Below are 21,477 nucleotides of genomic sequence, written 5' to 3'. Positions count from 1 at the left end.
CTTCAGAAACCCCTCCACCTGCTCATCACGCCTCTCCTCACCCCCTGCAGCTACTGCCACCCGGCGCCGCCTCGCCGCGCCCTGCATCTCTCCGCACCGTCCATCTCACGGCGCTCTTCGTCTCGCCGCTCCCCTAATGCCCTGCATCCGCCTCGGTGCTCCCTGTCCACCTGAAGCTCACCTCTGCATCCCCTCCTGAAGTTTGCTTTTCCCATGGTGAGTGAAACAAGTTTTTTTTACAAGATTGCTTGAATTATCTTCCGACTGATGCCAGAGCTAAATAATGTGCCACATCTCATTTTTTCTCTCTGGAAATGATATGAAGCATATATAGTTAGGTAGATAGATTCTCATGGTGAAAGGTACATGGCGAAGCTTATGCCACTACATACTGCCTGTTATTTTGCACTATTCTTAATTAGAGTATTTGTTCCTATGAAGGAAAAAAAGAAGATGCTGTAGAAAATGACATGATTGCAGTCAAGAATTAGTAGTCAGGAGTCATCTGCAATTAGAACTAACTGGCTAGTGATCCGCTTTTAGAAGATGTCCCTTTTTGTTCATAATAGATTTTAATCTTTTTGGAAACTTGGTGGCGTTTGTACTATTGACCAGCATTGCTGACTCGTATGCACTTTCACACATTGCTGAGTTGTATGCAATTTCACCCTTTAGGTCTAACTAAGGCAAGAAGAGAAGTTGTGCACCAAACTTTGCAGTGAGATAAAATTGCAGCTGAACAAGTATGGGCATGCCAACCATTATAGTGGGACACGCATGCAAGGCGCAACTGGATTGCCAAAACCGACTTAAACAGACTTATAGCCCTAGGTAAAATGACTCTTTTTTCGCTCGCCGTCTCTTCCTCCTCCCCTCCCTCTTCCTCTCCAATCCCCAGAGCCTAGACTCTTCACACAGTACACGCATACGCACTGCACACCAAACTACCGCTAATTCTTACCCTCTCATCTCCTCGATCCGATCTGACCCCCTGTAATCCCAAATTAAGCCGCACAGTACAGTTACCAATTCCCCTCGGCTCCGTTCCGCGAGCAAACCCTCACAAATTTGCTGCTTCTGATTGATCGCATGGTCGGGTAGGGTTTGGGTTGTGGCGTCGGGTTGGACTAGTGTTGTCCCGAGGATTGGTTCGGGTTTTTCTGACTTTAGTGTACTCCGCATGCGGCGGATTGGACGAGGCGGGACAGCTGGTCAGGCTTGGACCTATGGGCAGCACTGGTGAGCCCGATCGGAAGCGGCGGCTCTCTGACTCCTTTGTATCTCCCGCCAAGCGCCCAGCGCTTCCGCCTTCCTCCGACGACAAGAAGGTATACGCCTCATTTGAAGTCTCTAAGTAGTTCACTATTGTTAAGGTAGGCAACTGTGTGTTGACTTGTTACTTCAACTGTTTTGATCGTGCATAAGGTAGTCCAGGTCAACGACCTTGCTAGGCAGTGGTGGATCTAGAATCTTGCCAATGTGAGGGCAAGGATGGGATATCATGGTTGAACGGCACAAAAATGGGCATAAATGTATATAAATATGCACTAGTAAAAGTAAATTTGCAAAAAAAAATTGTGGGGGGCATGGCCCCCACCACCCACCCCTAGATCCGCCACTGTTGCCAGGGTAGTTCATGAATCTATAGGAGCTTCTGAAATCTCAATAACAGTTATTACGTCACACAGAGTCATTTTACCTAGGGCTACATGTCTGTTTAAGCCGGTTTTTGGCAATCCAGTTGCGCCTTGCATGCGTGTCCCACTAGCGGTTTGCATGTCCATACTTTTTCAGCCGCAGTTTTACCTCACTGTAAGGTTTGATGCACAACTTCTTTTCTTGCCTTAGTTAGACCTAATTGTCTCGCTGTTACATATACACCTCATTTAGAGTCTTTAGGCAGTCCGCTATTGTTCACGACGAGAAGGTACACTCCTCATTTCAAGTTGTCAAGTAGTTCACGCTTGCTTGCAGTAGGCTGGTTTGTAAAGGCTTGCTACTTCAATTTTATTTGTATCCTTTATTAGGTAGCTGAGTTCAGCGACATTGCCAGGTTAGTTCAGGAGCTTCTCAGATCGTAATATAAGCTCTTTTACCTGGCATATCCGATTTTACCGGATTGGTCAGCCTGCTTGCGTGCAGGATTTACCTTGGAGTGTTGCATGTGCAGCGTACTGACATACGCATGAATGGTTGTCAAATCCGCATTTGTCCAGTCGTAACTTTATCTAACTGCAAAGTGTACTGTACAACTTTACATGTTGTCTCCCTTAGTTAGACCTAAAAAGTCTTGCTGAAATTGTTCAGGGCATGATTGGTGTTATATAGTAAAAGCCGTGTCGCCAGGACATTAGGTAGCTGGGGTCAGCGACATTGCCAGGTTAGTTCAGGAGCTTCTCAGATCGCAATATAAGTTATTTTACCTTGGGCATATCTGGTTTTACTGGATTAGCCAGCCTGCTTGCATTCAGGGTTTACCTTGGAGCGTTGCATGGGCAGCCTACTGACATATGCATGAACAGTTGTCAAATCTGCATTTGTCAATCGTAACTTTATCTCACTGCAAAGTGTACTGTGCAACTTTACATGTTGCCTCCCTTAGTTAGACCTAAAAAGTCCTGCTGAAATTGTTCAACACATGGTTGGTGTTATATATATGGTAAAAGCCGTGTCGCCATGGAAGCAAATCTAGCATGCATTTAGAGAGATGATTGAGGATACAATAACATGTACCTTTGCAAAAAATTGGATATAAATTGCTATTTGGTGTATGTTGCGATGTTTAGACCACCGTGCATATGGATGCACAAAACAGATATATGATCATTAATGCACTTCTATTATTTGCCATACTTTCTTCTGCAGATTTTGTTCTTGCATCGTTCGTTACAGCAGTATTGCCAAGCCGTGCTCATAAACCGGATTTCCTTTGTGCCTTTTCTACACTGCAATTTTCATTAATTATTCTCTATATTTCTATATTTGGTGTTAACTTGTAACTTTCTTCCTGGTTGGCAGCTTGATTTCGCTGTACTTAAATACAGAAACCAAAAGCTTTCAGAACAGCTAGCAGTCCATAAGTTTGAGTACCATGCCCTCGAGGGTAAATTTGACGATCTCAAGCAGAAACAGAAGGCTCACCATGAGACCCAAGATCTAGCTAACAAGTCTTGGGAGCATGTAAGCTAAAACCAACCTTGTTGTTACTGCAAAATACCACAAGGCTTCCTTTTCTTTACGGTAAATGCTATACTTGAACAGCTTGTGAGAGATTTGAAGGCTACTTCTGTTTGCAAAAGTGGATTTCAAAATCCTTCTTGCAGTGCAGGTCCTAGCAACGTGTCTACAGGTATGACTTTCTTCTTACCTGAATTGATTTGATTGTCAGCTAATAATTATTTTTTTCTTCATGTATAAAAAGTTGTAATGGAAGCAGTGTATGTGTCTTCTCCACTCTTGTTAGGATCTGCATGAAGTTTTTTTTTTTGCAATCTATGAAGCTTGCACTTTATTGTATTTGATTTATGTTGGTGGTTGTGAAATATCCTAAACTTAGATATTGTGCCAAATATTACAAGATTTAGTTTCTAATTTCTTATTCAGATGGCGCATGCATCCCAAAAGACAAGGACTTCCTTAGCAGACTTGTTGAGACAGGTGCCACAGAAAGTTCAGGTTGCCATTTGGAAAACCATGTACACTCGTCAACTACTGATGTGCTGCAGAATATATTGTTCTCATCAAATGATTCATGGCATGCAAATAAGAAGTCGCTGTTAGATCTCTTTGCGGCATTACCTGAAAATGGTTTGTTCTTCACATTTCCTTGGTAATATTTATTTATTAATTACAGCTAAAGGACTGAAAATTCCATACCCCTTTGGTAACATTACCTTTCTTTGTTTCTTCACTGCAGAGCGTAGTAGGGAACTGCGAACTACTGGTACTGAGCTGTCACTACAGCTTAATGATGCCATACAAGAACTTAGTGATCTCCACTTGAAGCACAGGCGGTTAACAGAGAAGCACCACGAAGAGAGATTTTTAAACGCTCGAAGCAAAGCTGAACAGAAACGCCTTAAAGGTATCTTTGCTTAAACACGAGATGCTTTACGTACATAGATATGGCTACATACGACAGATTGTTAATGTCTTATTATATATATTATTTTGACATCTTTCATACCTGCCAATACCCTTCTGATATGCCGCTGCATCATGCTTTCCACCAAATCTATCAATATCTAACCACCCACTCTCCTTAAATCCCTTCCCACCGACAATCCCTCGACGTGTTCCTACCACCATAACGTTCTTCACCTGTCTGCTGTTCTTGCCTCACGTAGTTGCTACCGCTTCCTACCTCTGGTCAGACATTGACATAGGAAGGTTTAGAGAGGATGAATGGAGATGAGAGGGACGAGAGGGGTCGAGAGAGGATATATAATAGACAGGAGAGAGTTGGAGAGAGATCAGAAGGAATGGAGAGATCTCAGCTGGATTGGGACAAAGAGGCGACTGGAAAAGAGGTCTGGATATGCAAGAGAGGCAGAGCCGGGGGTTCCCTCACTGGAAGCACACTGCATGCTGGACTGAGCCAGGATGAGATGTACTGGCTAGGTAGGAATGTTTATTTTGTTCTGCTAAGATTTCTGTACTTATGCAACAATAATACGCTGATCCTTGTTTTTGAGGATTATCGGATCACTTCAACCGTATTGCATACTAGACCAACCTAGTCACACAGTGGCCCTTCAGACTGATAAGACGTGAGGAACTATTTAGACAATGTTTGCACAGTATATATGTTCCTATGATGTTATTTGCAACTAGTGTTAAGGATCGTCAAATCGACTTGACTGAGATGTTTTTAACTTTTCAAGAGGAGTTGGCAAGTGCTGTTGCTGAGTTGGAAGAAAGCAACCACAAATTGGCAGTCCTCAAAGCACAGGGAGACCCTACACATGGTACTCCAATCTTATTTCCAACTTTAGGAAATAAAAGCTTGCCTGAGGATAATGTCAGAGACAAACAAAAGGAATTGCAGGATCTAGAAGCATGTCACAAGGAGTTTATGGTAAATATTAAGTTTTTTTTTACCTTCCAGTGTTGCCTATGTTTGCTCTGAACCTAATGTAGCTTGCTCTGTTATTTGGATCAGGATCTGATTTCACAACGTTTGGTGGAAATAAGGAGACTTCACGAAGACAGAATTGAAATTTTGAACAAGTTGTCTACCTTCCAGGTTTGCACGTGGCTTGTTTAGGTGTGCCAATACCAAGTGAAGTAATGCTGTTCCACATTTTTTTAGTGTTGTTCCAGGGGTGATATGTAGTACTAGTATTTTCCACCTGTGCTTTGCTGCAGCTTTTTTGGATTTGCTTTCCTGCCAAGTACCAACACTAACGAAAGTAACCCTAGATTATCTGTAGTCTCCAGAGGGTGACATACAGACGTTCAAAAAGAGATGTTTTTTTTACAAAATCTATATTTTTGATTTTCCATCCTCTCAACTAAAAGATGCCTAATCAAGCATTGTTTAATTATTTTATCTGAGGTTAATATTTTCTTTGAGTTTGATCTATTGGCTACTATTTCAATGATAACATGGCTTAATTGAGATTCCACGTTGGAGTCAATCTTAGAGTAAAGAAAGATGTGTTTCATAAAATATTCTTGCAAGCCTCACCTTCGTAATTCATTATTTATGACCAGAACACTTTGATGGATTTTAAGAGCATTTCTTCTTCAAAAGCTTTCCAAGTTCTGAAGGATCAACTCCAAAAGTCACAAGCAGAGTTGGACCACTGCCGAACACTATTAGAGAAATTACAGGTAGTCACTGCTCAGCATAATTTACATGTCATGTAGCAAAGAGCCTCAGCTATGTAATGTTTGGCTAAGCTTCTACTTGCCTTTTCAGGTCAATAAGGATAAAATGATATGGCAAGAAAGGGAAGTTAATGTAAAAGTTGATCTGTCTGGAATTCCTCATAGGGTATCTCTGAATTGTGAGTCAAGCATTGCAGTTTTAGAACAGAATCGGCAGAAAGTAGTTGATGAAAAGAATATGCTTGCGCTGAAACTTGAAGAATCTTCGAGAGAACCTGGTATGATGATTCTTATTTGACTTTGCTAACAGCATTGAGTTATTCTCTTCTGGCCATATCCAAATATAAATAAGTAAACACTTTCAATGTTCAGGTCGGAACCAAATCATATCAGAATTTAAAGCGCTGGTGTCATCACTGCCAGGAGAAATGGGTGCCATGCAAACTGAATTATCCAAGTACAAGGATGATGCTTCAGAATTGCATTCTTTGCGAGCCGAAGTTCACTCTGTTTCTGATATTCTGGCTAGAAAGGTAAATTTCTTTTTACGAGCTTGTTGAAGAAGTTTATGAGTGTTTTGTGACTGTTTCAGTTAAATTCAAGCTATTCATTTTGTGCTTTACAGGAGCACACTATCAACGAATCATTATGTAGATCTGCTCATGCTGGATCTGAGATAAGGGATCTACGATCCAGGGTACCGATACTAAAAAATTGCTGATTTAACTAGATTTTTTTTTTTTGGATTCTATTGTCTTCACCAGCCATCAGGAAATGGCTTGTTTTAGTTAGTTTCTTTAATTTCCGTTCATGTTGTTTTTATGAATTCTTGAACCATTGAATTCACATGCTGTGTAGATTTGTGAACTAAGGCAAACGAATTGCGAGTTGAAGCTCTTTGTGGAAATGTATAAACGCGATTCTACTGATTCAAGGTGGTTTTATTACAGCAGAAATCTTTCATGAAACTACTTCTAAAATTTATCGTGTTCCACTATGTTTGTTCTCCTATTTAGTCTAGAGACCAGATCATCCGAAAAAATGTATTGAGCTTTTAAACGTTGTTTATTACTCACTCCGTAAAGAAATATAAGAGTGTTTAGATTACTACTTTAGTGATCTAAACACTCTTATATTTCTTTACAGAGGGAGTACGTACCAAATTCAGTTGTCCTACTAAAACAAACTTCTACTGTTCTGATGTCCACCCCTTATTGTTTTGTGACAGAGATTTGCTGGAGTCCAAAGATAGAGAATATTGTGAATGGGCTCATGTCCATAGCCTCAAATCTTCTCTTGATGAGAGTAGGCTAGAACGGCGTGTTAAGGCAGCCATTGAAGCTGAAGCAATGTCTCAGCAGAGACTAGCAAGTGGTGAAGCTGAGATTGCTGAATTAAGGGGGAAGATGGAGAGTGCCAGAAGGTACATTTTATTTATACTTATCCGATGTAGTTTCTCTACTGGATATTTGGAATCTCTACACTTTGCTGTGATATGACATCACATGTGTTGAAGTAGGCAGAAGCTGGATACGTCATCTATTTTTACTGGTGAAAAAGGTGCTTACTGGTGAATTTCCTGTGCGTTACAGGGATATTGGTAGTTTATCTGAATTATTGAAATCAAAACATGAAGAAGGTGAAGCGTACCTGTCAGAGATTGAGGTATGTTTCATCTCTACATCTTTGTAAAAAATACAGAAAATCAGCATTCTAGAAATGCTTAATTTTTGACGTTTCAGAGTATTGGGCAAGCATATGAAGATATACAAACACAAAATCAACAATTGCTACAGCAAATTATTGAGAGAGATGACCACAATACAAAGGTAATTTTATGGACTCAGTTGCTGTTCTGTGTTCATGTTGATGTATCCTTGTCTTCAACATTAATTAGTGTAATCTTAAACCACCCACTTATGTTCACGATGACTTTGGTTTCACTTAAAGCTTGTTTTTTACTTCAGTTCCCATAACTACATGCCAACAGTAACTTAAATATGCAACTAGAAGGTTTAGATTGCCACCATGATCTTATCCAGGTTTCATGTCGGTAATGGTAATTTTGTCATGATACCCACCAGAGCATTATAATCTCCTGACATCAGATTAACAAAAAAGTAGAGCTGGAGCATCATATTTTTCTTTTGAGCATGGCGGATTAAACCCCTGGTTTATTTGTTGAAACCAGACATATTGGTACTAAACTTCAACAGAATTCTGTTTTGAGCATGGATAATTACTCAAATTGTGCTTGTATAACCAACATGAAACCTGGATAAGATCATAACCAACTAAACTTTCAAGACACATAACCAAATAGCAGGCTTCAAGTTCCCTTCTGCGAGTATCAACTTAGGCTTGATTTCATGAGCACGCACGACCACTTACAAGCTGAATACAAGCTCGCTGGCCCAGTCCGCTAACTCCTTTGTGTTTACAAAACTGGACTAACCAAACCTTTTGTTTTGGTTCAGCATGGTTTTTTCTGGTTTGGTTTTTCGGTTTGGTATAGATATGCACCACCCCAATGCCAGCCATGTGGACCCTGTGTGTGTGGCAGAATTAGTGTGGCATCCTTCCTCTTTGCTTTTTGAACCAGGAAAACACAATAAACATCTTGTATCCTCGTCAATTCCTCGAGGCCATTGACCCCGCCCTAACCAAAGCTGTCAGCATCACTACTTGAGTTGATGCCTTGCCGTGAATCACCATGCTCACCTTCCTTCTGCTTGAAAATTTAGGACATTGCCTGCCTCTCCATCTGTGTAGCCTACCCTTCTCCATGCCGCTTCCTTCTGATCTGCAGCAGCTGTAAGGGAGAAGACGCGCTAGGATGGCATCCAAAGCATTCCCATACTGCTTGGAGAGGAAGGCAGACAAGAAAGAGAAGAGGATAGAGGAGGGAGGAAGATGGGAGAAAAGAGGAGATGCAAACGATATATATACTTTGAGCCAATAACCAGTGGCACCCAGACAGTTCCAGGCCACTTCGGCAGTGGGTTTTGATCCAGACTGAGATAAATCTAGGTGGCTGGAGAAATAAAAGGCAAGATGAGGGGGTTGACTGAGACAAGGCCGTGAGTCCAAGTCTCCAATACAATTGGCTATTTTCTATATCTATTTCTAAGGAACTGATCCTTCCTGTGCCAATCGTCTTTTATGGAAGTAACATGCCAATGCTGCGACTGTGGGATTAGTGCTAATCTCTTGTTGATGTGACAAACTGGTATGGTAATACTCCCTCCGTTCCGGTTTACTTGTCGTGGTTTTAGTTCAAATTTGAACTAAAACCACGACGAGTAAATCGGAACGGAGGGAGTAGATGGATAACACAAGCAAAGGTCAATGATGACTCTTGATTTGGTCGTGCAGGGAGCAGAAACTGGCATACTTTGCGCAAAAGCACAAGAATCTGTTCCATTTTCTTTGGCAACATCATCTTCCATGTCATTTTGTTGCCAGCTAGTCAGTTCGACTATTCTGCAACATACTATTTTATCACTTTATTTTTACTGACTGGTATGATGGTCTTTGCTTGAATAGTCGAACTGGCATGATGGTCTGTCTAAATGGTGAACACATGCTCAAGTTGGATGGAGCAATATCTTGAAAATAAGTAATGTTTTTGTTGTAGTCAGTCTGCCTACATTCCCAACTTCTGTTCAGCAACAAATGACAGCTACGGTTATACAACAGAGAGAAGGTGTGGTGCTACTGCTACATACTGAAGTTGTGTAGAAAACTTCAAATTATTAATGTGTGCGCATATTTGGCTGATTAATCAGCATAGCTTTCACAAGAAAAACCGACCATGGTCATTCTAGAGTCATGTTTATCTTTATTTGTCGGAGATAGAAATATAAGAATCTTTTTGAACAGTGACCTGTACTGCACCATCTTATGATTACATGGTACTACAGATCTTTATGGAAGGCGTTAAGGTGAAACAGGCACAGGATACTTTGCATTTAGGGGTATGCAACCTGAACAGGAATTTACGGCAGGCAAAGAGCTTGATGAATCTCTACAAAGATAAAGTTGCCCAGTTAGACGACAAGGTAAATTTTAACGCATAAAAGGGAGAACATCATATTTTAGGGAGTGCTGAACGCATGTTTTTCCTTGCCCATTTGCAGTTAAAAGTTTGGTCAGAGCAGATAGGGAGACTTTCAGAGGATGGACGGCGACATTCTGTATCTTCAGGCAATGCTCAACGAAAGCTGGTGGATCTACAGGGAGAGGCTCAACAATTGAGACCGTCAATGGATGAAGTACAAGCCAAGGTTGGGAGGAATCGACTAGAAGTTGCTGGGTTGCTTGTAGAACTAGAGAAGGATAGGTAATTGTTTACAGAGATTTATTCTCTCCATACTCCATGTGACTTCCAAGTTTCTTCGTGTCACAAGTTGAATGATGTTTTCCAGGTTTAGTAAGAGGAGAATTGAGGATGACTTGGAATCGATGTCAAGGAAAGCTAGTTCTCTTAGAGTGAAGACAGAAGCCTCGTCGTTGTTGGAAAAGGTTCATCAGGAGGTCAATGAGTACAGGGGAATATTGAAGTGCGGTGTCTGCCGCGACCGACAGAAAGAGGTGAATAGTGCTGCCTTCATTTCTACTCCCTCCGTTCCAAATTACTCGTTGCATAAATGAATGTATCTAGAACTAAAATACATCTAGATGCATCCATACCCGCGACAAGTAATTCGGAACGGAGGGAGTATAACCTTGGCCACCATATCAAATCTGACAACTCGTTCTTCGGTGCCGTTTAGGTCGTGATCACCAAGTGCTACCATCTTTTCTGCAATGACTGTATACAGAAGTTGCTTCGAAACCGCCAGCGAAGATGTCCTTCCTGTGGATTAAGCTTTGGGGCCAATGATGTGAAGCCGATTTATATATGATGCTGCAGTGGGGTCATCTAGGACAAGTTACTGAAGTGCCGCTTGCTTGGTTCAGTGGAAAATGTAGCTTATCTTGCCAAATTTATGCAAAGAGGACCCATAGCATACTTTAGGTTGCAGGCACAATGCCCGTGGCTTGTGCTATGCCAGTGTGGCTTGCCGCTCCTTTGTAAAGCTTGTAATTTTCTTGTTGATGAAATAGCTGGTAGTCTTAGTTTGCATATACATTTTATTATTCTACTATTTGACATGTCAAGGAAAGGGGGTTAATGCAAAAATATACTCCCTCCGTTCCATATTAGTTTGTACTATATCAGAGGCAACTAATATGGAATAGAGGGAGTACCATATATTGCATGCTTGGAAAATCTAAGGCGCATATGTGTGCACCTTTCGCTACCCGTGCCGCGGCATCCCTCCCGGTGGGATTTCCCCCTTTGCCCTGTTTGGTTAGCCCTGCCTTGGTTTGGACCGGGCCCGAAACTTGGTCGAACAACCTCTTCAATTTCTGTCAGCATTACAAATCTGGCTGGGTTTACACCTCGCATATTCCCTCCCAAACCATCGGGTTCCACCGGGGTAAAATCCTCTCCCCTACATCTTGTGAATTCTACCTGAATGTTGTGCCAAAAGAAAAAACCAAGGCACTTCTCCTAACCCTCTTGCTCATGAATATGAGGCAGCGGTGGCTCAGGTGGGAGGGGTGGAGGCAGCGCAACGGTTCGGAGAAGATGGCGGCAGCGTGCTTCCTTGCTTTCTCCTCCCTTGGACGTGTTCAGGGTTTTCCTTGTTTTCTCCTCCCTCAGATGTGTTCATCGTCAGGAATTTCTATGGTTTTTGATGCAGATATCAACACATAATTTTCTCTTTGCTGAGAGCAGAGATTTAATTTGTTGTTGCGGAGAGCGCAAAGTTTTAATTTGTTTCTGCAGATAGCAGTTTTACTCTTATGAAAATTATAGTGTAACAGTCAACCTAAGCCTAAACCTAGCTGTGTTGGAGATGCCTTGTTGTTCTGGGCCTAAAAGCAGCAAAAAATCTTCTATATCTAAATAGCTAGCACCCATTAACCTTCCATTTCTCTCAACATGTAAGCATTCAGCATGCACATGCATGAGAAAATGTCCACCACAACAGTTAGATAAATGTTTCTATTAGTTTTGGGTTTTGATGTTATCTCTGATAATAACCATTTTTGGTTGTTTAGCAGTCAAATTGTAGATTTGCTGTCGCTGTTTAAACTTTTAAACTAAACATTCGCATTTTGTAGTTAGTACAAGGTTTTGTTCTGTGAAAAATGCTTTACTAATATATTTGTGCTTCTGCAGGAGACTCAATCTATACCTCCGTTTCGAGAGAAAAATAGCCTGAGAGGCAAATCTATGAAACACTATACTCTTACAACAGGTTATGCATGTGCAAAGGTAATTGCTCCTACCATCATGTTTAACATAAAACTGTATTGATTACTTCTGGATTTTGTTCACTTCTGTAACTTTTAATATTTCACATTAATGTTACACTCCCATCATGTTTAACATAAAACTGTATTAATTACTTATAGTATGACTGTATGAGACCCATTATGAGTTGTCTTATTGCAGGGGTCTCTGTTCGAACGCAAGCCAGAGAATGCCTCTGCCACCATTAACTCCTTCACAGGGTTGGTTGCATAATTCCAATTGCTAGATATTTGTTGGCTCTTCGTCACTCTTAATTCCCTACCATCTTTGGTGGTTCCTGAAGCCTTTCTATCTCATGCTATTATTGGCATTTTTTGAGTTTGTACAAATATTTTCACAACTCTAGGAAATCTTGATGCCAAAAGAGCTGTTAGTCAGTTCTTATGCAATCGCCCATTTGCCTGATGACAACTTTTGAGTGCATGTAGCACCTGCCTGATCAGAAGAAACCATTCGTGAAAGAAGAACTCCAAAAGCTTGCCGCTGAATGGCCAACAAAGGTGATGAAAAGGCAGAAGAAAGATGACATGAAGAGGAAGGTGAGATTGATATAGACGATCTTTGGTTCCATTGTAGTAGTCTGTAGCTCCTGGCAGGATTATTTTCACCTCGCGACTCTAGTCACTAGCTTATATACTCCAGCCTATATGTTCCCACACCGTTCTTGTAGTACGAAAGATCACTGGGTACCTGAAAAATACATTGATATCTGCATCCGACTAGTAACAAAATCCCTACATATTCCATGCAATGTAGTACTCCCTCTGTTCCGAAATAATTGTCGTTGGGAGTTTCTAGTGCAATTTCCATCGCGTTACGACATTTCTGTCGTTTCCGAAACTACCCTCCCACTCCCTCTCTCGCTCAGCTCAGCCACTCGCTCGCTGGCTCCCGAACCCCTAGCTCACCGCAGCCGGCGCCTCTCCGTCGCACGCGTCGCCGGCGCCTCTACCCCGCACGCAGCGCCTCCGCCTCTCCCTCTCGCGTCGTCGCCGCCTTTCCATGTTGCCACACGTCGTCGCCTCTCCCTTTTCAAGATTTAATTTTTACTCCGGCGGCTGGATCTGAAGCGCGGCTGCTCCACCTTCCTCAGGGTGGCGGGGATCTCCGGCTCGCTGCGGAGGGGGGAGGGAACGACCGCCGGCGGCCGCTGCGGGCAGAAGGGGAACTGCGTAGGCGACATCGTCGGCGTCGGCGTCCCAGGGACAGGGCACGGCGGCACGCACTGCGGGCCCATGCACAGGCACACCGTGCCTTTGCCGCCGTCCGCCAGCACGCCACTGGCCGACAGGAGCAGCCACAGCCACGCGGCCACGGCGAGCTGGACCGCCGGCGACGGGTTCGTGCAGTCCCGCGAGGACCGCGCCATGTGGGATGCCGAGACGACGTTGCCGAAGAAGGAGTCTCCGACTACCTCACGCCCGCCGCTGGCCTGCACATCAGGTAACCTACCCGCCGCTGGCCTGCACATCACTGAATAAATTTCTGTAAATTTCGGAGATGATGCATGAAGTTTTGTACTCTGAAAGTTTAGGAGTGCACTGGATAAATTTCTGTAAATTTGTGAGTACTACTGCTTGTAGGGCGGCTTGTAGGGCGTGTACTCTGGAAGTTTAGGAGTAGATGATGCATGCAGCTGCTTATGATAAATTTCAGTAACCATTGTGCTCGTGTGTTCATTGTGCCTTTGGCTTAAAATGGTTACTACTCCTAAACTTTCAGAACATCACCTTGCAGTGTTCAGTAATGGAATAAAAGTTTAGGACTATCTGGAGTTCATTGTGCTCGTGTGTTTATTGTGCACTGCTGCTGCTGCTTGTGCATCTGTTGCAGGCTCTGAATTTGCTTCTGTTCTTGTGACTGTCCGTCAGGTCGCCGAGCCCGTACGCCGGTGTGAGCAGCCTGGGCTGCCGGGTGCTCGCCGTCCGGCAGCACACCACGGCGCGACACGGGGTCGTGGAGGCCGAGCTCACCCAGGTCGAGACCATACGGTGGCAGTAGGAGGAGACTGAACACCATGGTGGTGTGGGCGCCGATTGAAAATCACCAGTGAGTCCTACTTCAACTGCGATGCAATGTGAGCCTCACTTGCCGTCCTCCCTCTCTTTTTCTTTTGTGAGAGCAAAAATGCATTTCAGTTCTGAGTTTGCTCTGCTCTGTGTGTGTGTGTGTGTGTGTGTGTGTGTGTGTGTGAGAGAGAGAGAGAGAGAGAGAGAGAGAGAGAGAGAGGTACCATGGTGGCCAGCTTTAAGTTGTCCTGTGATTTTGTTTCCACCTGAATGTGCTAGATGAACACTTCCTTGTTGTTTGTATACACCGTCGAGTTGAATTGCCTAACTTCTGAATGTCTACATGACCATTGTTTGCTTCTGTCAATGAAAATCAGTGTTAGCAATGTTCAAGTTGTTACCAATGTTCAGTTTTACCAATGTGTTCTGAAAATAAAAATCCATTTAGTGAGAACATTTGCTAGGAGTACAGTGTTACACATGCCAATGTTCAATTTTGAGAGAGAGTACTCCATTTAGTGAGCACATTTGCTGGCTTGCAATAAGAGGATTAACAGTAGTTCAGATTCTCAGTATCTTCTCTGCAGGAGTAGTTTCAGTTAATTAACTGCAACTTTCTACTCCTCTTCTGTAGGAGCATCTTCTTGCTGTTAATTAAACATTTTTACTCAAATTAAACCTTTCTGTTAATTAAACCTTTTGTGTTAAAATTAAATTAAACTTTTTCCTCTCCTCTCCTATTCCACTCCACTCCTCTCCTCTTCTATTCCACTCCTTTCCTCTCATATTCCTCTCCTAGTCCTTTCCTTTAACAGCAGCAACAACAACAAGTCCTTTTCTTTAATTAATTTAAACTAAAGGATTATGGATTATGACACATACTCTTCTCTAATTCACTCCTCTCCTCTCCTACTACACATATAAATGGAGTAAAGGGCAACCTGGTGCATGTAGCTCCCGCTTGCGCAGGGTCCAGGGAAGGGTCCGACCACTTTGGGTCTATAGTACGCAGCCTTTCCCTATATTTCTGTAAGAGGCTGTTTCCAGGACTTGAACCCATGACCTCATGGTCACAAGGCAGCAGCTTTACCACTGCGCCAAGGCTCCCCTTCTACACATATAAATGGAGTATGGAGTAAAAAAATACATGGAGTAAAAATACATGAAGTAGAAGTAGGAGTAGAAGAAGAAGAAGAAGAAGAAGAAGAAGAAGAAGAAGAAGAAGAAGAACATATAAATTCAGTCTGTTTACTGTCAATTGCTGTCTGTTTACTGTCAAAGCAAGAATTAGTCAATTGCTGTCTGTTTACTGCCAAAGCAAGAATGACAATATTGTTATGGTCAATTGCTGTCTGTTTACTGTCAAAGCAATAATTAGTTTCCTAGGTTAATGAAGCATTACCAGCCATAATTAGTTTTCTGTATCTTAATTATCTCAAAACATTTTTGCCTGAAAACTGAATGTACAATGTTTCTGTAGATAATTTGATCGAAAAGGGACGGCATGCTGAGGTGTACAAAGGACAGCTTGCTGATGGACAGTTTGTGGCAATTCAAGCTTACTGTATCCTGAAATTCAAGCTTATTGTATCCTGATTTAACTGGAGTACAATGTTGTAGCTTCACTTGTCTTCCAGTCAAATACTCATGTACTCCAACTTTAACTGGAGTATACCCCAACTTAATCATAATCAGTTGTTGCCTGTGGTGCTATATTAGTTATACCAAGTTGATGGTTTCGTTAAGTTGCATGTACCCTGAATTCAAGTAAATTAAGTTGCCTGTACCAAGTTGAGTATTTAACTTTTTTTTGAATAGGAGGATAACCCCTGGCCTCTGCATCAGAATGTTGCGCGGGAGGCCGATGCGGGCAGGCGCCGCTGGTGGCTCTGCTGGGGCCGCCTTGGCGACGCCTACGGCAAGACATTCTACCTCGGTGAGTCCCTCACTCCGCAACTCTTTGGGTTCTCTGATCCAGTACTGTAGTTCGATGAATAGTTCTTGATCCAGTACTGTAGTTCGATGAGTAATTTTCTGTCCGGAGATAATGAGCAGAGCATAAAAATGATTGCTTATCTGTATACTGCTGCTGATGTAGTTTAAAAGGCTCAAGGTCTTCTTCAGTTAATTAGAAGTACTTTAGTGTAGGAGTATTCCAGATTTAGTGTAGGAGTAAAATTAACTGAATCCTTTTTCAGTTAAAATTAACTGAACTCTTGCTTCTCTCTTCTTTTTCTCTTCTCTTACATTAGTTCAAGATCTTCTTCAGTTAATTAGGAGTAGTGTAGGAGTAAAAGCTTGCAAAAAGACCAAATCAGATTTAGCACTTGCAGTAGTATGGCACTTGTACTAATATTTCTGTTTACTCCTGTTAATATTGCTAGTGTTTAATTCTGTTAATATTGCTAGTGTTTACTCATTTCAATTAGTGCTAATGTTTACTCCATGTCAATATTGCTTTTACTGTCATGGTCATCTTATTTGAATCTTAAGGCTTTGTGCACCTTATTCGAACTTTCAGAAACCAGTTTAATTTTCTTAGGTGAACTCATAATATGACAATTGTTTCAGAAACAACACCCTTTTCAGTACATCAATTCTGCTTTTTCTTGTCAAGAAACAACACCCTTTTCAGTACATCATCTGCAATCTTGATTCACTTAGTGTTACTCCTAACTGAATTCCTTTGGCAGTGTGAAAGAAAGAGAACTCGAGCCAAGGTGATGGTGATGGAAATGAAAGAAAGAAAGAGAAGCTGGTAAGGTGACCTACCTACCATTTTCAAACCAAGACTTTCTGTTTTGTGACTGGTCTTTCTGTTTTGAAATTTCGCTCTGGCTGAATTTTCTCAACTGTAATTCTGTTGGTGGGGACACTCAAGATACTGTAATTTTGTACCCACACCTAGCGACAATGTACAGGTGTACACTACTCCATTACCAAAACATTTTGATATCCTGATTGACTGATTTCCTGAGTGAGCGTTTCCAAAACTAGCAGATCATGATCTTGATATCAATATACTGCTAGTATTCCATTACCAAAATATTTTGATATCCTGATTGACCGATTCTTGAGTAAACGTTTCCAAAACTAGCAGATCATGATTGAACGTTTCCAAAAGTAACATGATCAATTAACATGCTTCCTGATTTCTTGATTGAATTTCCAAAAGTAACATGAGCAATTTTGCAGGAGTGCCTACCACAAAGATGAGCAGAAGCAGGGGAGTTCGCTGGGATGGAGGCGCTGGTGGCCTCGCCATGGCTGTTGAGGAGGTGGGGGTAGAGGAGTTGAGCGCTGGCCAGGGCCAGGCGGGGCAGGAGGTGAGCGCTGGTCTGGAGGAGCCCGACAGAGAAGCAGGGACGACGAGGGGCCTGGCGGAGGGCCAAAGAGGAGCGCTGGCATGGAGGAGCCCGGCCGAGGGGCAAAGAGGGGCGCTGTCCTGGAGGAGCCCGACGGAGGGGCCTGGAGCAGCGCTGGCCTCGCGGATGGAGGAGGAAGACGATCTGTTTTCAAACTAGGGGTATTTATGTACTTTTGTACGTTTTCACCTGGTCGGAGAGAACTCCCAACGACAATTATTTCGGAACGGAGGGAGTAGGAAGCTTTGACCCCTCAGCAGTGTACGAGAAGGAACACCGCTGCTGGATTGCTCGGCGCCAGTTATAAATCTTGCAAAGTTTGTTGCACTTTGCCATTTCTCATGTGTAATCCCAATCTACCATTTAATTTTTTTGCATTTGCAATTGGCCTCGAAAAATACCACTCTAATTGATCTGGCTGCTGAAGGAAGAAGATGGAGATATATCGTTATCCATGGAGAAGCTTAGAGAAATTTAAAACATTCAAGGCTGTCAGTGGTATTGGCATTCTCAAAATGTTTTCAGCTAGTACAAGAATAACAGGTGCAGGTTGTTGTGTTAATCATGCCGCTAACTCTCTCCTGTGTCAATCTAGTTGTAACGATTGTCTTGGGCTCTTGACATTGATATTTCTCTCGTGTTGCTCTTCCTGTAGGATCAAAGTTATCGACAAAGGGGGTGAATGAGAGATTTTAACAAATTCTTCAAAAATATGAAATACTTAGGTATACTGAAAAATAATGATGGCTATAAAGCAGTTCTGAGGAATTTTAGTCGTACGTGAAATAGAGAAACTTAGAGGCATGCAACAAAACTACCAAGTATGAATCAAAACGGTAGAATAGGAGTTGTGCATTTTGAATATCCAATTCTTCATACCGAAGAATAGAGGCAAAACGGTATGAATCATGCATCCACAAAAAGTAACAGGCCTGAACCATTTTAGGGCGATCCTTTTGTGCCATCGGATTTTCTTCACGAGGATTCCAGTTTGGTGACATTTTGTGCCGCGAATACTATATCTCGCTTACAGCGAGTATAGCAGCCATCTCGCCTGAAAAGTGCGGGCATATGGCCCCTTAGTGCAACTTGTTCGTGTCGCTATAGTTTGCTCTGCTCTAGTTTTTTAAGGATTTTTTTTACCTTTTCCTTTCTTTTTCATCTTTTTTTTCACTCGTTTTCTTCCATCTAAATACATTATAGCAGCCATCTAAATATTTTTAATACACATGATTAACATTTTTAAAATATATGTTTTGATCTCTACTTTTTTCGTACACATTGTACATTTTTGGTATACATATGAAACGATATTTTTACACATTTTAACATTTTCCAAATACATTATTAACATTTCGTTTTAATTATATGTTTTGATGCCTATTGCTTTCATACATATTTTACATATTTTGTATGTATTTTAAAAATATTTCTATACATATTTATCATTTTTCATATACATGATTACATTTTAACTATAATTTTTATGTCTGCTTTTTTCGTACACATTGTAAATTTTTTGTATACAAACCAAACATTTTTATACACATTTTAACATTTTTCAAATACATTAATAACATTTTGTTTTCAAATATATGTTTTGATGCCAATTGTTTTCATACGCATTTTACATGTGTGGTATATTTCTAAAATATATTTTTATACATGTTTAACATATTTCATATACATGATTAACATTTTTCTAAATATAAGCTTCGATGTCTACTTTTTATATGCATCAGGAAAAAATATTAAACACGTTTAACATTTTTAAACATATTTTAGATTTTTTTAAGTGGGTGAACATTTTTAAAATGACACAGACATTTTTTTAAAGCTATCAACATTTTTTAAGTTACGCTAGCAAAACAATTACACCCCATTAAGTTTTTTTGAGTTCTCCATTTTCCTTGAAGTAAGTATGATATTTTTCAGTTCAAAAATAAAAATAAAATTTTTAAAACGAGAAAAAGAAGAAAAAAAGAATGACAAGCAACTGTAGCGAACGAGCGAATGCAGCGAAGAGCTGATATGGTGGCCCACTATTACCTCTTTTCAGGCGATCACGTACCCGTTTTGTGCTGGCCATTTTGTTGTAAAAACAGGCCGGTAACAAATGGGCTAAGATGTGAGCCCATTTAGAATAGCACATCCGTAGCCTCAGTACTAAATCACCTCAAAAAAGAAAAAGGAAGAATAGTACTCTCTTGACTCTGAAGGTAGACTGTAGTATGTTCATATTGAAATTTAATGACTACACCTCACGTATCCCAAGAATTGGCCTCGCGCTGCCGTACTAAGGCCCCGTTCGGATTCCCTCCCACTCCCCAACTCCGCTCCGGAGCGGAGTGGCATGCAGCTATAATCTGAGGAGTGGCTAGAATGGCGCTCCACGCGCTCCACTCCGCAGTGGGGGAGTGGACGGTTGCCGAACAGTGCCTAAACCTTTGTCTTAACATCATAACATAACATCATGCCAAACCAGACTTAGTGAAAGGCAACACTATCCTGGCAGGAAAGGCAATATGGCATATGTTGCATCGAAGAGACCTCATCAAAGCAGAACATTACTCTAGGTAGTTGCTGATATATATACCCATCTACTAGAAAGTAGAAAGCCAGCTGTTTCCTTCACGTTAGCTGAAGAGCTAGCGTAGCACCAGTAGGAAACATGGGCGGTAATAAAGAGTAAAGAGAAGAGATAAGGGGAATGAAAGGCAGGGGATCAATTAGTGAGAAGTAGCCACCGCTACCGCTACGCCCGCCGGCTCAGGTTAGGTTAGGTGCGGTGCGGATGGACGGGAATAGATGCCGGTCGACGTCAGGACGCAGTGTCTGCCGCCCGCAAGTCCCGACGAGCCCCGCCACCGGGTTGGATTGGCCGAGGCCATCATCGCCTCCATGATCACAGCTCAGATTCACTCGCCCGATGCCCCCTAGAAGCACTCCTAGGACGGATCGACGGCTTCGACTGGAAACGACGGCCACTGTTGTCATCCCGATCATGTTCCTCGGTACCCCTACTGCTACCACACCGTGCGTGCCTCTTCCACTGCCACCTGAATCCGGAGCCCCACTCCCGACTCCACAGCTGCACATCAGAAAGCGCAGAAACGCGGCGCTTTTCCAAAAGTTTCCAAAAGGACAAAGGCGCGCTTTCTAGCCCCGCCCCAGACCTTTTTCCAGGTTTTTCCAAGTCCAAAACCCTAGAAAACGGTGAAAACCCCCCTCCGGGAGCCCGAAGGTCAAAGCGCTGCACTTGTGGTTTGTTTACTCGTGACAGGCAGGCAGGCCGTGCGCCACGCCGCACCAGCCTGTTCCTGAGAGCTGCGAGACGCATCGTCGGAGAGAGTCTTCAGTCAGAGATGGGGGAAGAGCTTGCTGTGGGTGGGCCGGATGGGGATGGTTGAGCGGCAGAATCCGCCGGTGCCCGTCCAAAACCCCGTTAATAATGGGCGCCATGATTGCCCAGATCGGTCGACCGATCCGTCGTCGCTGCTGCTGCTGCTGCTTGTGCTGCTCGTGCGCCTTGCTTTCGCAGGCCAACAGTGGCTCTCAGGCTCCCCATGCCGTATCCGGCTCGCACTGTGCCGCTGCCGTCGTACTCTACTCTACTATACTCGCTGCCTGGCGAGTGGCGAGACAGCGTCTGGGCCGGGGGATCCCGTCGCCATGCGGCCAGCGCTCGTTTGGGCCCGCCGCGGCGAGGCTGGCGCTCGTTCGTTCCTTCCGGGAAGCCGGCCATCGCGGAACAGCGGGAGATGGACGCCCGGTCGCCGGCTCCACGGTGACACCCCATCGCTGATCCGCAGCAACAGTGACGTCGCCGGCGGGACGACGATGGGCACGAGGGCGGGCGCCCACCGCACGGATGTTCGTCCACACGCGCGATGCTCTGTCA

General features: G+C 42.9%; 2 protein-coding genes across 11 annotated transcripts; both read left to right on the top strand.

Moving 5' to 3' along the window:
* Window positions 1–6: 6 nt before the first annotated feature.
* Window positions 7–10,982, top strand: LOC119269634 (E3 ubiquitin-protein ligase BRE1-like 1). 7 transcript variants are annotated; one of them, XM_037551506.1, is made up of 20 exons: window positions 7–216; window positions 1,209–1,328; window positions 3,019–3,180; window positions 3,262–3,349; window positions 3,604–3,807; window positions 3,917–4,084; window positions 4,884–5,077; window positions 5,162–5,245; window positions 5,716–5,835; window positions 5,924–6,110; window positions 6,205–6,365; window positions 6,458–6,529; window positions 6,691–6,767; window positions 7,061–7,255; window positions 7,425–7,497; window positions 7,575–7,661; window positions 9,756–9,893; window positions 9,972–10,174; window positions 10,260–10,425; window positions 10,608–10,982. In XM_037551506.1, the coding sequence occupies exons 1-20, from the start codon at window positions 214–216 to the stop codon at window positions 10,737–10,739; spliced, it is 2,634 nt and encodes an 877-aa protein (XP_037407403.1). In that variant the 5' UTR covers window positions 7–213; the 3' UTR covers window positions 10,740–10,982. The 7 variants fall into 7 exon arrangements, 6 of the variants coding, with proteins under 6 accessions (XP_037407403.1, XP_037407404.1, XP_037407407.1 ...); XM_037551507.1 differs by lacking the exon at window positions 1,209–1,328; XR_005133676.1 differs by lacking the exons at window positions 9,756–9,893; window positions 9,972–10,174; window positions 10,260–10,425; window positions 10,608–10,982 and adding exons at window positions 8,577–9,061; window positions 9,208–9,368.
* Window positions 10,983–13,012: 2,030 nt separating this feature from the next.
* Window positions 13,013–18,031, top strand: LOC119269633. Of its 4 annotated transcripts, none has more exons than XR_005133675.1 (5): window positions 13,021–13,645; window positions 14,074–14,251; window positions 15,692–16,147; window positions 16,905–16,969; window positions 17,407–18,031. XR_005133675.1 is itself a non-coding variant. In XM_037551505.1 (4 exons), coding segments are annotated over exons 1-3 (378 nt in total). In that variant the 5' UTR covers window positions 13,013–13,204; the 3' UTR covers window positions 14,100–14,279; window positions 15,692–16,151. The 4 variants fall into 4 exon arrangements, 1 of the variants encoding a protein (XP_037407402.1); XR_005133673.1 differs by having other exon boundaries at window positions 13,023–13,645; window positions 14,074–14,279; XR_005133674.1 differs by having other exon boundaries at window positions 13,023–13,645; window positions 14,074–14,279; window positions 16,905–16,974.
* The last annotated feature ends 3,446 nt before the right edge of the window (window positions 18,032–21,477 follow it).

This window comes from Triticum dicoccoides, chromosome 3A (genome assembly GCF_002162155.2).
Source record: "Triticum dicoccoides isolate Atlit2015 ecotype Zavitan chromosome 3A, WEW_v2.0, whole genome shotgun sequence".
Classification (NCBI taxonomy): Eukaryota; Viridiplantae; Streptophyta; class Magnoliopsida; order Poales; family Poaceae; genus Triticum; species Triticum dicoccoides.
The sequence above is the reverse complement of the archived record's forward strand: the minus strand, read 5'-3'. Positions and strand labels throughout refer to the sequence as shown.

Excerpts from the sequence above, each read along its gene's own strand:
- LOC119269634 (XM_037551506.1), top strand. Across the intron at positions 3,181-3,261 it reads CTAACAAGTCTTGGGAGCAT|CTTGTGAGAGATTTGAAGGC; the intron begins GTAAGCTAAAAC and ends ATACTTGAACAG. Across the intron at positions 5,078-5,161 it reads CATGTCACAAGGAGTTTATG|GATCTGATTTCACAACGTTT; the intron begins GTAAATATTAAG and ends TATTTGGATCAG.
- LOC119269633 (XM_037551505.1), top strand. Across the intron at positions 13,646-14,073 it reads GCCGCTGGCCTGCACATCAG|GTCGCCGAGCCCGTACGCCG; the intron begins GTAACCTACCCG and ends ACTGTCCGTCAG.